At 35.9% G+C, this 15251-nt stretch overlaps 1 protein-coding gene across 1 annotated transcript in view; it reads left to right on the forward strand.

Annotated features, from left to right (window-relative positions):
* TTC7B (tetratricopeptide repeat domain 7B) overlaps positions 1-15251 on the forward strand; it is a 137747-nt gene that overhangs the window by 102255 nt on the left and 20241 nt on the right. Inside the window, exon 20 of the mRNA XM_017813791.1 lies at positions 4838-5040. Coding sequence (XP_017669280.1) covers positions 4838-5040 — 203 coding nt within the window. The remainder of the gene's footprint in view (positions 1-4837; positions 5041-15251) is intronic.

Below are 15251 nucleotides of genomic sequence, written 5' to 3' on the forward strand. Positions count from 1 at the left end.
CTCTCGTTCAGTTCTCTTCCTTCTGACTTCATTAATGTAAGATACCCAGAATTGTTTGTCTAAATGTGGAGTCATCTTGAGTGGATTTAGTATTGTTATGCTGCTCCAAGCCTCAAGCTAAATGCAATATCAAAAGTGACAGTTACATAAAATTTTAACCAGAAAATGATAATGCAGTGTATTTTTACACAGTTAAAAATGTATAACTTGCAATTGTTTTTAATGATATTTGCATCAGAAAGGCGTAATTTAGGAATCAGCCAGCAATTGTTCTGCTTTGGTCTGCTCTCAGAGCATTTTTCAGTGATATGCTTTTTTTTTTCCCTTCATGTTTATATTTAACAAAACTGTCCTTTATTTCTTAGCATTTTAATTTACCTATTTGCATTAACAGTTTTATTGTGTGAAAGTCATTCCAGGGCAATGGTTCCCAGTTATTAATGGTTTAGTGGTTTAGAGGAAAAGCCCAGAAGATTGGAAAGAAAGAGCAATTACAGTGATTAATAATAGTGATCTCATTTGGGGGTGGAAAGACTCCTTGAAAACAACACAGATTAGAACAACGTAGGGTCCAACAGGGCATAGTGTAGTCTCCTGCCCTGCATCATGGCATCATGGATTTTAAATATTTTTAAACTGTCACAGACAGCTATCCACAGTAACTCTTAGCATCTGTAATGCTGATAATTTCTCGGCCTTCCTTGGCAGCTTGTTGAACTGCTAATTTTCTGTTTGGCTTTTTTTAGTTTTTGTTGGTCATGTCCTGTTGCTGATTTTTCGATTCATGCAAGTGACTGCTGCTGTTTTGCCCACAAAGGAGGGGTCTGGACACACTTTTCTAATTCCTTTCTAGTTCACAACTTAATCAGATTTGCATACACATTGGTGGTTGGCTGCTGCAATCCACTACACAGGCCACTTTTCACTCTTAAAAATATCTATCTTGGCACACGTGGTCTGTAGGCCATATTCTTGACTCCCAGCAGAAGGAAGCATGGGTGGGAAGTAGGAGAGAGCTGGATTGGACAATGAGCTGAAGTGTTGAAGACCCAGTAGAAGGACACTGCTGAAGATGAAGAGTGCTCTGCCTGTTTGTGTATGGGAAGCAATGAAAACAAAAAAACCCCAAGAGATTAAAGAGGGCTGCTGTCTACCTTCAGAGAAGGTTCTGCAACCTGAAGTCTGCTTCCTTTCTTTTTGAAATGATCCTGTTCTTGGTGCTTCTGTTGGTAATTTGTGCTGTGTTTCAGAGTCTTTAGGTATCCTGCTGTTTAGCTGCTTGTCCTGCTACAGTAAATATGCTGAGCCTCGAGAAAGGCTCTTAACTGTAGGAACACTGAGAATAAAGTTTTTTCCCAGAAGCACAATACAAAACAGATATTCTGGAAGGTGTCTTCATCAGTGTATATATAGGTTACTTGCATAGAAAACAGCAATAAAATTACTTAACAAATTACTTAACACCTTACAGCACATATTCTTTAAATAAAAGTGAAGATTTACCATTGGGAAATTGCTTCCTTTTTGAGACTCATGCCACATTTAACTGTTTGAGCCCCTGTATGGTTGTGCAGGGTTTTACTTCTTAATGGGGGAGAGAAAAATCTTTAAAAAGCTTTAAATCTTACAATACAAAAATGAAGAGTTATTCTTCATGTAAGATTATAGAGACATGGAAAAGTTATGTAAATAAGTTCTAATACATGCAAAACTTAGTGGAAGATATTTACCCAAACTAATACAGGTGGTGTAAAAAAATAGAAAAATGCTTGTTCTTATGGATGGATGTACAGTGTCATTTCAGCTGTCATTAGTGTAAATGAGCATGGCATTCAGTCCATAGAAGTTGATTTTGTACACAGTAACTGGCTTTTAATTTTTCATCTTGTTTTTATTAATGGACTGTTTCAGCCTTTCATTTTCGGGCATATCATGTAAAGGTGGAAAATCAGATTTATTTTAAATGTGAAACTAAGTGACTTTTGCAATTAGTCCATTCTTCAGTAGCTCACTGTTAAAAACCTGACCTGTCCCTAAGTGATCAATGACTGTGATAGTCCTTTGAGAAATGCATCAAGACTGAACTCATTATTGCTATGCTGCTTGATTGGAAAATAGATTGATTCCTCAATAAAATGCACATGTAAGTGTTGGAAGTGTTTGAGCCAGAAGGCATTCTTGGTGTTCCCCAGGTGGAGATACTGGAAAGAGCACATCAGATTGGCACCTGGTTTCTTTTTAAACGGCTGCTCCTCTGAGATGTTCCTACAAAGTCTGCTGGCACTTGCTAGTTTTCCACAACTGATTTGTTTGAATTTGTCATGTTAGTTTTTTAACATTTTTATTCAGTTTGAAGTCATTATCTCAGAATGAACAGCTCTCCTTTGAATTCAGAAATTTCCTGAATGAACTTTCATGCTTAACACTTAGCTACAACTTCCATTTTCTAGTCATTCATTCATGCACAGTTTTTCAAAAAGCCTGCTATATATTCTGTTGGGGTGGCGTAACTTCTGGTAGAGGAAAGGAGAAGATTGTTTAAAGTTATTACAGAGTTACTTTAAAAACAAAAGGAATTATTTTATTTAAATTTAATACTTTTAGGAAGGTGTGTTAATAACTCAAATTTCTCTGCTGCAGTTCATGAGCAGGACAGCAAGATTTATTATCTCTTACATTAACAGAAGATGAATTTGTAAGCAGTATTGCAGCCTAGTGTTAAAAGCTATTACTACCATAATTGTTTCTTCTCAAGAAATAGAGAATTTCAACTGTATTCTGTTAAAATAGACAATCTCTGCTTATATTTCAGTCTAGAATTATTGTGATAGCAGACAATCACTAATGGGAGTAATTTTTAGTTACTGAGTATTACTATCTAATAATTATCTTATTAATTGCGTAATTAATAATTAGCTTTACATGTGTGTAAATTATATTTTTCTGAACTTGTCTTTTCACCAAGCAACTTGAGAGTGTGTATTTCAAATTATGTTTCAAATCTGGTGATGCTGGAGAAGAGACAGCAAGACCTGTAGAGCTCAAATGCTTAGCATTTAAATAATGTAGTGTATTTTATACTCACTAAAATGTTGTTTCTCACATAGTACCTTTTCAAAAAGCACTCAAGAATAACAGTACCCAAAGCTTTTCAAAAATATTGTAGGGTTTTTTTAAAAAAACACCTCTCAGTAAAATTCACATTTTCTGCTCTATGTACAGCTCAAAAATTAGGCTACCACTTGCTCTTTGAAGTCTACTAACAGTAAAAGTAAAATCCTAGAAAAATTATATTCTCCTAAATGTTGATTTTGATTGCAAAATTTTATCTGTTCATTGTCTTCCAGAAGAAAGAACTTTGCTGTTCTTTAGTTATACAGTACCATCTCTGACTGTGTGAGGTGGTTCTTTTAGGGTTAGGGGAAAAAAATGTGACTGGATCTGCAATTTCATGTGTTAGTTCTTCATGTGGGTGAGACTTTTTCCATCAAATAACATTTCGGTAGTTTCTAAAAATATACTGCATTAATCAATACATCCATGTGGACACGCTATGTTTGGTAGAATGTGTTCTGTGAAATCACCGAGTCAACTGAGAAGCAAAATAATGCTCCTCTGGTAGAAAAAGATCTGTTGTCCCACCAATAGGATCAGGTCTTAGAGGAAGAAAATAATTTATTCTTGCAATCCTACAAAAATTGGTTAAAAAAATAGAAAATGAGAAAGAACTTTAAACTGTGTTTGCCCATCTACTGCTACTGAAAGTCAATGTTTTGTTAGTCATTGTTATAAATTAATTTTGATGAAAATAATAATTGTGAATATTCATAGCAGGTATCACCTGTAAGTTACAGTTTATACACTCTGCTGTGCTGAAGTTAACTAGTTAGAGATACTGTCAAGTCTATTTGATGCAATTATCTCGGAGAAAAGCCCCTTTAAAGGCACTCAAACATCAGTCTCATTCAGAGTTTTAGGCATAATCCCAAATCCAACTCACACTGTAGTGTGAGTTCCTGATCTGAGAGACTTTAAACCAAGATGGGTGGCCTGTACAGTACAGTGAGAGGCATATCTTGAGCAGTGATAGATCACTTTGCTGTTTCGATGCAGCACCTTGATTTAAACCTTAATTTATAAAAACCTTGTACAGTGCAATACAATAGAATGCAGTTATACAATTACTTTGAGGCTTCATTTTTATTGGGTCTTTACCAACATAAAGAGAAAGATGACCCAACTCAGAATTTTTAATAGTTTTTTCTTGCATTTAGGATCTCTTTATTCCTCTCTTCTCCCACTCTTTCAGGAAGAGATTAGGATAATCCAGCAGGGTAGAGAAATAGCAGTGTTGAAGAGTGTCATAAGAGCTACTGAAGGCAAATACTTGTTCTGTTGTTAGTTGTTAATTGCTTACTGAATGAACCCTTTCTTTTTGCCCTATAGTCAATCTGATTTACAGAAGTGTATGTCTGGCTACTCAGTTGTTTTAAATAGTACTGGAATACTGGCATGCTCACATCTCAAAAATAAAACTAAAATTAAAAAATCCCAGACCTAAGTTATAAATAACAAACTATAAAGAGAATTCTGGGGTTTAAAAAAGCCATTTAGAGGCTGTAACTCCTTTTATATCTAGAAAAGCAACTTTTCTAGAAGAATAATTAATTTAAAATAATTCAGGTAATAATTTATCTTAAAATGCAAATTTTTGGGGGGAATATAGCCTTTGTTCAGAATGAAACTATTTACAAATAGAGCACATGTGACAACATCTAATGTGACAATCTAATGATGAAGCAGGAATCATTAATTGATCCTCCCATTCCTTCCACAGCTGAAGTCTACATAGGGATTGGGAAGCCTGCTGAGGCCACAGCGTGTACCCAGGAAGCAGCTAATCTCTTTCCCATGTCCCACTATGTTCTCTACATGAGAGGTCAGGTGTCTGAACTTCGTGGAAATATTGATGAAGCCAAACGCTGGTATGAAGAGGCCTTATCTATTAGTCCTACACATGTGAAAAGCATGCAGAGGCTGGTAAGTCTTGAGTCTACCTTCATAAGTACTGTCATCTCAACTGATGATATTGTATTGTGAAATCGTGACCCATAGCTTATGAGTTTTGGATCTGTATTCTTATTAAGAAAATGCTTTGGAAACAGTCTTTTCTGGAATTTATTCTGTTGGGATGTAAAAAGGATCTGCAGGCAATAAGACTATTTCAGTCCTAATAGAGACTACAGTAAAAGAAATCATTTGCATCTGCCTAATATTCAACACCATTAGGAAATAAAGATGGCTTGTGCTAAGATACTGTAGTCTAGAGGAAAGACCAGTGATTCTGCTATTCCAAACTAAAAGTTGAATTCATAAAATCATAGAATAACCTGAGTTGGAAAGGACCCACAAGGATCATCGAATCCAACTTCTGGCCCTGCACGGGACCATCCCCAAGAATCACACCATGTGACTGAGAATGTTGACAAAATGCTTCTTGAACTCTGTCAGGCTTGGCACTGGGACCACTTCCCTGCGGAGCCTGTTCCAGTGCCCCACTACCGTCTGGGTGAAGAACCTTTTTCTAATATCCAACCTAAACCTCCCCTGACACAACTTCAGGCCATTCCCTCGGGTCCTGTCACTGGTCACCACAGAGAAGAGATCAGTGCCTGCCCCTCCTCTTCCCCTCACAAGGAAGTTGTAACTGCAGTGAGGTCTCCCCTCAGTCTCCTCTTCTCCAGGATGAACAAGTGCCCTCAGCCACCATCTTTATTGCCCTCCTTTGGACACTCTCTAATATCTTAATATCTTTCTTATATTGTAGCACTCAGAACTGCACACAGGACTTGAGGTGAGCCACACCAGCACAGAGTAGGGCTGATCTCTACATTCTGCATGTTTATTCATTACCTTCATGCTACGTGGTTTCTTGAATTTTTGAAAGGTAGAGAATCAGTCTTGCCCTCAAATGAATGTAGCTTTAAGTACAAAGGTGCCTTCCCCAGCATAAATGTATGTTTTTTTATATACTTCATAAATACATACATGTATATATTCTGTGCTTACTATGTTAGGAAGATTACTTTCTCTTTTAATCCAGTTTTCTTCCAGATAGAGCAGAATATAACAGCTGAAATCAGCTTGTTGCCAAATCTTTTTGTTCAGAAGTGGAAGCTGGTTCCTGCCTAGGTACTTATGAATTATTCAGAGAAATTTCTTGTGCATCCCCGAGGCAAACATATGAGACAAAAGATCAGATAGAAAGGCAGCACAGGGAAAATTTTTTGTTTCGCCTTTTCAGCATTTCAGGATATTTGAGCCTGCTGACAAATGCCAAAAGGTTCCTTTTTCTGAAGGAGCAGACAGTCAACCTAAAGCAGTGCAACTCAGTGAAAATAAAACCTTATTTTTCTAGGTATCTTTTTGTCCCTCCTCTGAATCCACCTTTGAATAAATAGTGTGTAAGCACACAATGCTCTTCAGAATAACTGAGAAATTAGCTGTCTTAAGAGATATGTGAGATGAAAATTACTGGGCTTCCAATGAAGGTTTCCTTTTTATGAGCTTTTCTGAGTCCAAGCTGGGAGGTAACTGTTCATTTCATTGGATTGGCCAGTCCTTTACAAGAATTCTTATAATTTTAAATTTTGTTTCTAAAAGCTTTCTCTACTATTCTAGACATTTTCTGCACTAAAATATTGTATTGAGTAGATTCTGAGAAATTTATGCTGTTTAAATACAAATATTAAAGATGTATGCTATAAAAATACTTGTCTATGTAATTTCATGTAGGGAAAAAGTACAAGGTTGTGTTTACTTCTTGATCTTTTGACTATTGCAAGAAGTATTTTAAGGAGGAAGTTTGCAATATTTAGTCTTTCCTGTGCATATAGATTAATATCTGCACATCCCAACACTTAGTGTGTATTTACGTATTTATTATAAAGGAATATGATCTCAGTGGCAGAGGAGCTATAGCCACAGCACTGTGGAGGTACCAGCCTCTATAAAAACAGTTGAAACATTAACTTCTGATATTTGTGTTCTCAATTCTAAGCTGACAGTTGGTTTATGAACAAAATATCTGTGTAAAAAACCCTTATTTTCTGTGATGAATTTAATATTTTAAAGTTATTTGATATGGCTTTCTAGCAATGCTTGGAAGGTAATATAAAATGCTACTGTTTCCTTGTAAAAATTACCTTAGAGCTTAGATTTATTTAATAAGCTCTGGTGAATTTCTTTTTAGAGGAGAAACTACCAAGTACAGATCATAATAACTTTATGTATAAAATGCAGCAAAAAGACAATAAGATGTAAGGATGACACAAGTTCTAGCATGTAGCATATGTACACACCTCTGCCTCTCCAAGTGAATTTACTGGAAATAGTTGAACCTGCAGTCAGTTTTAAGGATTTTTTTTTCTTTTGATTAAAATTTTAGAGTGAGTGACATCTGACACTCAGTAACATTTCCTGGTGCTAATCTTTGATTTGAGATAGTCTTTGTAGTTGTCCAGAGAAAAACAAAAGCTAAATAAAATATTTTTTTAAATCTGTATGAACGACAGTGGCATATTGGGAATACGTAAGTTTTCTCCTTTTATAATCCATCCTTTTAATGATGTTACAAAACTCTGGTAAGAAGGATGAAAAATTAAATTTTGAAGCTTTACTATTTTTCATTTTGGCCATAAGTCTTTTTAAGTACTTGTTCCTGAATATGATCTACTCTTTCTACACAGAAACAACCTTATTAATCTAAATTACTGAAGAAATGTGTCAATAAAGACCAAAAAGGTTGGTTTTATGGCTTCAGAACTGTTGTACTTCCTCCTGTGACTTGCAGCATGTGCTGTGCTTTGGAGTTCCTGCATAAAGACTCTTGCATTTGTCTCTTGTGTAGAGTCCACATTCTGTTAATGTAACCATGAAGACATGCTCTCTGCAGAAGTCTAATGTATTATCTGAATGAAGTCACTTTTTATTTGCTGATATCAGCTGTTAAAAGATTATATTTTTCCATAATTACAGTTTTCTAAAGAAAGAAGTTCTTACTCATTTTGCTGCTTTTGCTAGGGTCTTCACTGATTTACTCCTGTTCCAAGAGATTACTAAAATGAAGAACAGGAGGTCTTGGCGATGGTGTCAAAACTGGAGCAGTTAAGAGTGATGAAAGAGATCTGTTTGCCAGCAAAATGATAATCATACATGTGAGGGCTTGGGGGGAGGTTTTTGCCTTATTAATGAAAGCCTTAGGACAGTGTAACACCAAATGTTGGTGACTTGATCCACGAGTAAATGAAAAATTGTTTAGTTGTGTTCTGCTTACCTAAACTTGAGAAATTGAACTAACTGGGTCATACTTCTGCATTATCTAAGATGTGAGCTATTCTAACAGAGAGCTGGCTGCAGGGGGCAGCGTGTTTGTGTTCATGCTCACTGCTATCTTTGCCCCTTATAAAACGTTGGGGGGGGTTATTAATTAAATCAGCTGAACAACAAAACTAGTTCTTTAAAATTCTCTTTGGTTCCTTGTGCAACTGAATTATTCCTCATGCAGTTAATGTTTAAATCCATACAGTTATTCACTCTGTTCTGTTGAGCAATGCTCATTTTAAGATCTGCCTTGTTCTCAGGTGCTATTTTTTACTGTTTGTCACTAACTGAAATTTTCTCCAAGCCAGAAGTTATCCTGGCTTGCTATTTGGCTAGCTCTGACTGTTCACAAGATGTCAAGAGGGAAGCAATAACATGTCAGTATTAATTAGGTGTACTTCAGAGAGAGCAGCAGCAAGGCTTTGAACAAATGCAGTGTCCTTTCTTCTTTTTAGGAGTTGTGTAGTGCACTCAGGAAGAACAACGCGAAATTGTGTTCTAAAGGTTTGAAATACTTCAGTTTGTGTTTTGTATTTCAAATAATTTTTTTCTCACACCTAATGAAATTTAAATTTTTCTTTAATTACTTAATTTTGAAATTATGATTCACACTTCAATTGTCACCTGTCTGATTTTGACCAGAATGGATTTATTTGAACAACTTTCTCCATTCTCCCTCCCCTTTATCAGTGCCTCCAGATTTCTGCATTACTGCTGCCTTCCTGCTTTTGTCATTGTTTTCCTCCCCTGTGAAAAAAGAATAAACACACTTTTATCTCCTGCAGTCAGAGTGCTGTTGTGGAAAGTAGCCCTTACTGCTGACGTCCAAAAAGTCCTGAAACAGGCCATCATTCAGTAATGCCTGAAATGGCACTGAATATTTCAATCCATTGTCCAGGAAACAAATCCGTGTATTCTCTCTCAGGCTGAAAACTTCTTAGCTAAATGTAGCTTTGACATGAAATGGTTATCCAGCATTTGTATGTTGTTACAATCCCAGAAGACTGTAGTATTTTTTGAATATTAAGTAATTCATCATAGCACTTGCCAGTTAATCCTATTAGTAGCTTAGTTTCTAAGAGTAGAAAACTAAAACAGAAAGGGAGAAATTACTTAACCAAATTACTCATGTAGAAATTAGTTTTCAAAAAGCATTATCTTGGAGAGTTACATTCCCTACACCACACTGTTAGATATCTGTTAAAGTTTCTATAATCATGCAGAACTAAGGCAGATCTCTTAAGGCTTAGATTAACTATGTGTGCTTTATCTTTCTGTCATAAATATGTTATTATTTATTTCTAACTGTACTGACAGAGTAGTCTTTGGAAATGTGAATTCAGACCCCGTTTGAAGGGATTGTGGGAGTTAAAGAAGAGTAAGTCTAAACACAGTCACCCCAACTAACTTTTTTTCTTTCAGTGAGGCAGTGTTCTCATCTGGAGAATATTTGTTAACTCATTTGATTTTCATTGTCAGGTAAAATTGTTGGTTTAGGCCACATAGGTTTGTCCTAAGCACATTATTCTGGTTCTTATGGGTGGTTTGGGTTGTAACTGATTACCACAGAGCTAAATGCTAATGCCAAATCTCAGGCCTCATTTGACTTACTCTCTAAGTGCATCTGTATGCACGTGGTGATTGAAGAAGAATGGAGAAATAACAGTCATTAGGTTTGTTAGATTTGTTAGTAGAATGTTGTGGGTTTGCCCTTCAGAAGCTTCAGGGTTATTTCACAGAATAGAGAAAACAAAACATGTATTGGGCCAAAAACTCGCTGCACCTTACAGAAGGTGTTTTGCTGTGATTTGACCACTGTCACATCTAAATGTTTCAAGTGGTTGCATTCTGTACTCTGAGGAAACAATAGCCTTTCTGCTTGTATTTTAACCTGGAACCCATTGAGTTCAAGTGACTCAAGGACCGTTTAGATACACTTTAAATACCTCATCTGCCATGTGACACTCACAGACCATATTCTTTTCTGTCCTGAAAGTATTATTTCCCATTTTAGCCTTACAACAGAAAACCATCCGTGCTTAGTGCAATAAAAAGTACATAAAATCAACCTGCATAGTCATTAGCTCTTGAAATATAACAAAGTGAAAATCAAGATGAAAAATCAAGGAAGTTTTTTTTCCCATTTGTTTCAAAGCTATCTCCTTTTATTTTTAAAGCTGTTGAGCTCAAGTACAGCAGTTAACCACTTAACACTGATTCATATCTTAAAAATTACCATTGGAGGAAGATCAGTAGAATTTCTTGATTCCTGAAAGCTTTATCTGAATTTTACAGTTCTCTTTTAAAATAGATCTATTTTTGTTCAGTTTTTGACAACAATAACTGCTACAAATTTGAGTTTAAACTAGAACTTAGTTGCTGTTTTAGAAAGTGACTACAGGAATTTACAGCACTAATTTTGTTTATAACTTGAAGCAGTGAACTCCTTTACTCAGGCAATTGTAGATTCCCTGAGAACTGTTGTTCTGAAAGTGGTATTTGGGGGCTAATGAAACATAGGTCCTGCTTATAACAGACCTTCTTTTCACATTGCTCTGTATTTATGCCAAATGGCTTAAAGCAGCTGTGACAGGAGCAGATCTTTCAACAAGAAAATACCCCCACTCTTAGATGCAACTTGTCTGTGCTGTTCTCAGCTGTCATCCATTATAAGAGCTATACTGCAACTGGGTTTAAATTAGTTGCTTGGTATAGACAATCTCTGAAAATGCAAAGGTAGTCTGATTTTGTGCAGCATGCACAGTTGCTGCATTGAATGGAACTGAACTGAGATGGAGAATCTAATTGGGAGTCTAGTAGCATTGGTTAAGGCAGCTTTCGAAATACAGAGAGAAACTCTTTCAATTAAAAATCCTAGGAAAGTTAATTCAAAAGTAGATAAAAAGTCCAAAACACTTAAAAGAAAATTTCAGAAATCTGCAGTGGTTTTTTGTTTGGGGTTTTTTTTTTGAGGTGGGGGGGTGGTATTTGGGTTTTTTGTGGGTTTCTTTGGGGGTCTTAAGTGGTTTTTCTTTGTTTTGGTTTTTTTTGCGTAAGGATTTTTGCCTGGTATGCTCAGCTTTAACTTTCTGTTTTCATCTGTTTTCATGTTATCTGTGTGATAGATTTTTCCACAGTTTATCAATTTAGGCTCAACTTGGCAGAAACCATTTTATCATTTGTACTTGTTCCCATGTAAAAAAAATGGAAAATTAATTAGTGGTAGATGCTGGCAGAAGGAAAGGATGCTTTGACTAGAATTACTCCTCTTTATTTTGCATGTCACAAATCATTCCATGTTTTTATTGTATTGTGTGGAGCTGATAAAATTCCACCCATCAGATAATTCATCACAATTCGCTGTTGCAGCAGGTCATTCTGCAATGTGCAGTATTACTCCAAAGCTGCTTCTCTTTGCTTGGAAGATTTTAAAAATCTTTGGTTTAAGGTTTTGTAATACAAGTAGTGTTCATCTCAAGCTTTTCACGTTTTGTAGCATAAAGTCTTTGAATTGGGTTCTGTTATCAAAACTGAGATATTATCAATTAATTTAATATACAGCAACTATGGATCAAATATCATCATTTGTTAAGTAGCAACCAGGTATCATTTCAAGTTCAAGGAGGAAAAATCCAAAGATCACAGTGGCCCAGTCTGGAATAGGGCTTTGTTTTTGCTGGACATCGTAACAAAGCATCTGAGAAGGGATTCCCTGTTCTGCAGTGTTTCAAGTAATTTGACAGGCAAAGAACTGGGGAATGAGAGGATGATCACATACCGTTCGTGCAATGGTGACAGTTTTTCAGATACACATGTAAGATACATCCACTTGCCAAAGAGTTTTTGGGTATCTCACATCATTGGAGATATTCAAAATCTGACAGGTCACAGCCCTTGGCAACTCACTGTAGGTGACTCTACTTCAAGTTTATATGTAGACAAACTCCAGAGTTCCCTTCCTACTTCAGTCATCCTGTGATTCTAGGAATGCAAGCAAGACAAGCTTTGTAGATAGAGGTAATGATTTCTGTTTAAAAACACAATGAAAACACTTGTCTGTGGGCAAAAACTTGTTACAGTTTTCCTGTTATGCAAGATTTTCTTATTTTTATGAGTGGTAAAAATCTATAAAGCACAGATTTTATTCTTTCTTCTCTCATTTCCATGATACATTACCCATGGCAATCATGGAAGGAAGGTGCAAGAGATTAGTATTTTTCTCAACTGTATTGACTTGTCTTACATGTGTGCATGTAAAATATACACATATATGGATGTATACATGTATTCTCTGCTATGAATCTGCCTTAATATTTTGAGTACATCTATGTCATTGCATACAGAAATGTCAGTGGCAAAACAGTGCAACTGAAAAACCTCAGTTGGGATCTTCACAAATACAGTTTTTGGGCTTCTGTCTCTCTCGATGGTTTTCTCATGGGAGGTTTAACTGTACCTTGGTGATCTGCACTGAGGCTTCTATAGACAGAGATGTTTAATATTATTTAAGGAAAATAAAATATTTATGACTCTTTACCACTGTTTATGTGGAATCTCCTTGTTTCATAGTACTAAGTAGAGATGATGAACAAACCAGCAAGCTAGTAAAAGCATCTGACCACAACATAATGAAAAATTTACTTTTTCGAGCTTTTTTTTTGTAGATTTTAGAAATGGGCAATTCCTATTAAAAGTCCTTCTATCTCCTTATGCATTTTACCCTCTACAGGTAACATTACAGGTGACATTAAAGTCATTGACTTTAATGGGTGGGTTTTGTTGATATCCCTTTTCCTCCATGCCTTTTGCTGGATAGCCATCTAAAATAGGATGGAGAGGGAAAAACATGCAGATTTATACTAATGGAAAAATACTAATAAGGAAGACTAATTTAACAAAATCAAAATGTCAGTAGTCTTTGTCCCACTAATTCAGGATATGACCAGGAGGCCTCATGTCAGTAAAGTGCTAATAGTTGCTCTTGATATTTAAGTTCTCCTTGTTAAAAAAAATAAAAAAAGAGAACAGGCATGGAAAAAAATTGAAAATATGTGCTCTTCCCTACTATCCTCTGTAATCTCTTACATCCCTTTTCATGGATACTTGCTGGTGCTTTTTTGCATGGATCTCAAAAATGCTATTTTTATTTTGCTCTGTGTAATTGCCTTTCAATATAAGAATTGCTTTGCAAAACACTTTTTAAATTAGGTCATTGAGCTGAAGTATGCACTGAGCTAATTATGATTATTTTGCTTCCCTGGGCATTTCTGTGCTTATTGAATTTATTGAAGTATTACTTTATAGCTGGAACTGAGAACTTACGCAGCAATAAAATCTGTGTAGCACCTGGTATGCTTTTGCTTGTAGGTAACATCTGACATCTAATAATTTATAATTGAATTTCATATAATTAATGAAGAAACATTTTTAAGGATTTATTTGGGGGTAAATATAAAGAATGTGAAAAAAGCTTTGAGACAGCAGCCATCCTAGACTTTAAATGAGCAAGAGGGATTTTATTTTCCTTTTCCTGAGAAAGGTTCTGTTGTAGAATTCTGTAGGTGAGAACTTTCTAGCTACAGAAAAACATTTGAAGTGTGAAGTCATCTACACATATTGTGTCTTAGTTTTTCTTTTCTTGTGCTGCATAACTTTTCATAGTATTGAAATGTAACTAGGTGCTACTAGGTGCTATAGAATTAGGCACAAGCCATTCTGTATGGCTTAGTTGAGGTGTTTAGTAAATGTGTGAGCAACTTGCAGCTCTCTTGCCAAGTGTCTGAGCCCTGGCTCTTTATCGACCTGTTTTAGAATAACGTATTGTTACAAAATTGCACAGAAGTTATCAGTCCATGTATTTTGCTATAAATCTCATGCAGTTCTGAGGTACTTTTCTGGTGCTGTGGCAAAATTACCTTTTGCTTTTTGCTTTATATCTAGCACAGAGGAGCTTTACTTGCTTTGGCAAGAAGCTGTTTACCGAGACAACAGACTGCTCTTGAGAGGACCAGAAGTTACCTAATCAACTATGGTTCTTTTTTTTCTGACTAGGAACTATAAACAACTTGCTTTTTAAAATTTTGCTTTATCTTACCCTTATCAAGCAGAAAGTGGCCTACCTTAATGCAAAACTAGAGATCTGGAAGCAACTGTCCCTCAGGGAATTATTTTAATGCTCGCTTTTGCCAGGGTTATGTCAAGCAGCTGCATTCCCCAGATAAGTTGTCTACTCTGGTTCAGTGTTTTTTCTGCAAATCCCCAGTCTGGAGCAGTCTTTTCATGTCTCTCTCTCACTCTTCAACTGATCTCATTTTAAATTTTATTGGAAGACCACTTCTGCATATAGAAGTTTAGCTTCTCTGCTGGCTGGTTTTGTACTTAGCAGTCCTTCCCCTGTTCATGAGTCTACAGTTTAAAGATGAGTTGCACCTTGCATTTCAGAAGAAGTCAACGAACTTACTACGTGTGAATAGCATAATATATTTTCTTCAAGATCAGTTTTCTTCTAACATAGACTGTTTTTTGGTAGATAGAGTTAAAGAATTGGCCTTTAAGGCTATTGACAGGCTATTTTTGATGTCAAGTTATTTTTTTAATCTAGATGAACAAATTAATTACAGAGAAAGCAATTATTTCAGTGAGCTTTAATTCATGGGAAAATCTAAAGTGTGTTTTGTCCAACTCTGAATACTGTGTTCCTTTCTAAGGTGTGATGGTTATTTTTCCATTATAATGCCTATTAGAATATTTTCTTTTCAACAAGTAGCAACAAATGGTATGAAGAAAATTATGTGGTGGTACTATTCTGCAGAAAGCTGTCATCTCATGATTTCTTAGCAGGGGAGAGGAGACATGGTGCTTGGCCACCT

Source organism: Lepidothrix coronata, unplaced genomic scaffold (genome assembly GCF_001604755.1).
Source record: "Lepidothrix coronata isolate B3197 unplaced genomic scaffold, Lepidothrix_coronata-1.0 Scaffold43, whole genome shotgun sequence".
Taxonomy (NCBI): Eukaryota; Metazoa; Chordata; class Aves; order Passeriformes; family Pipridae; genus Lepidothrix; species Lepidothrix coronata.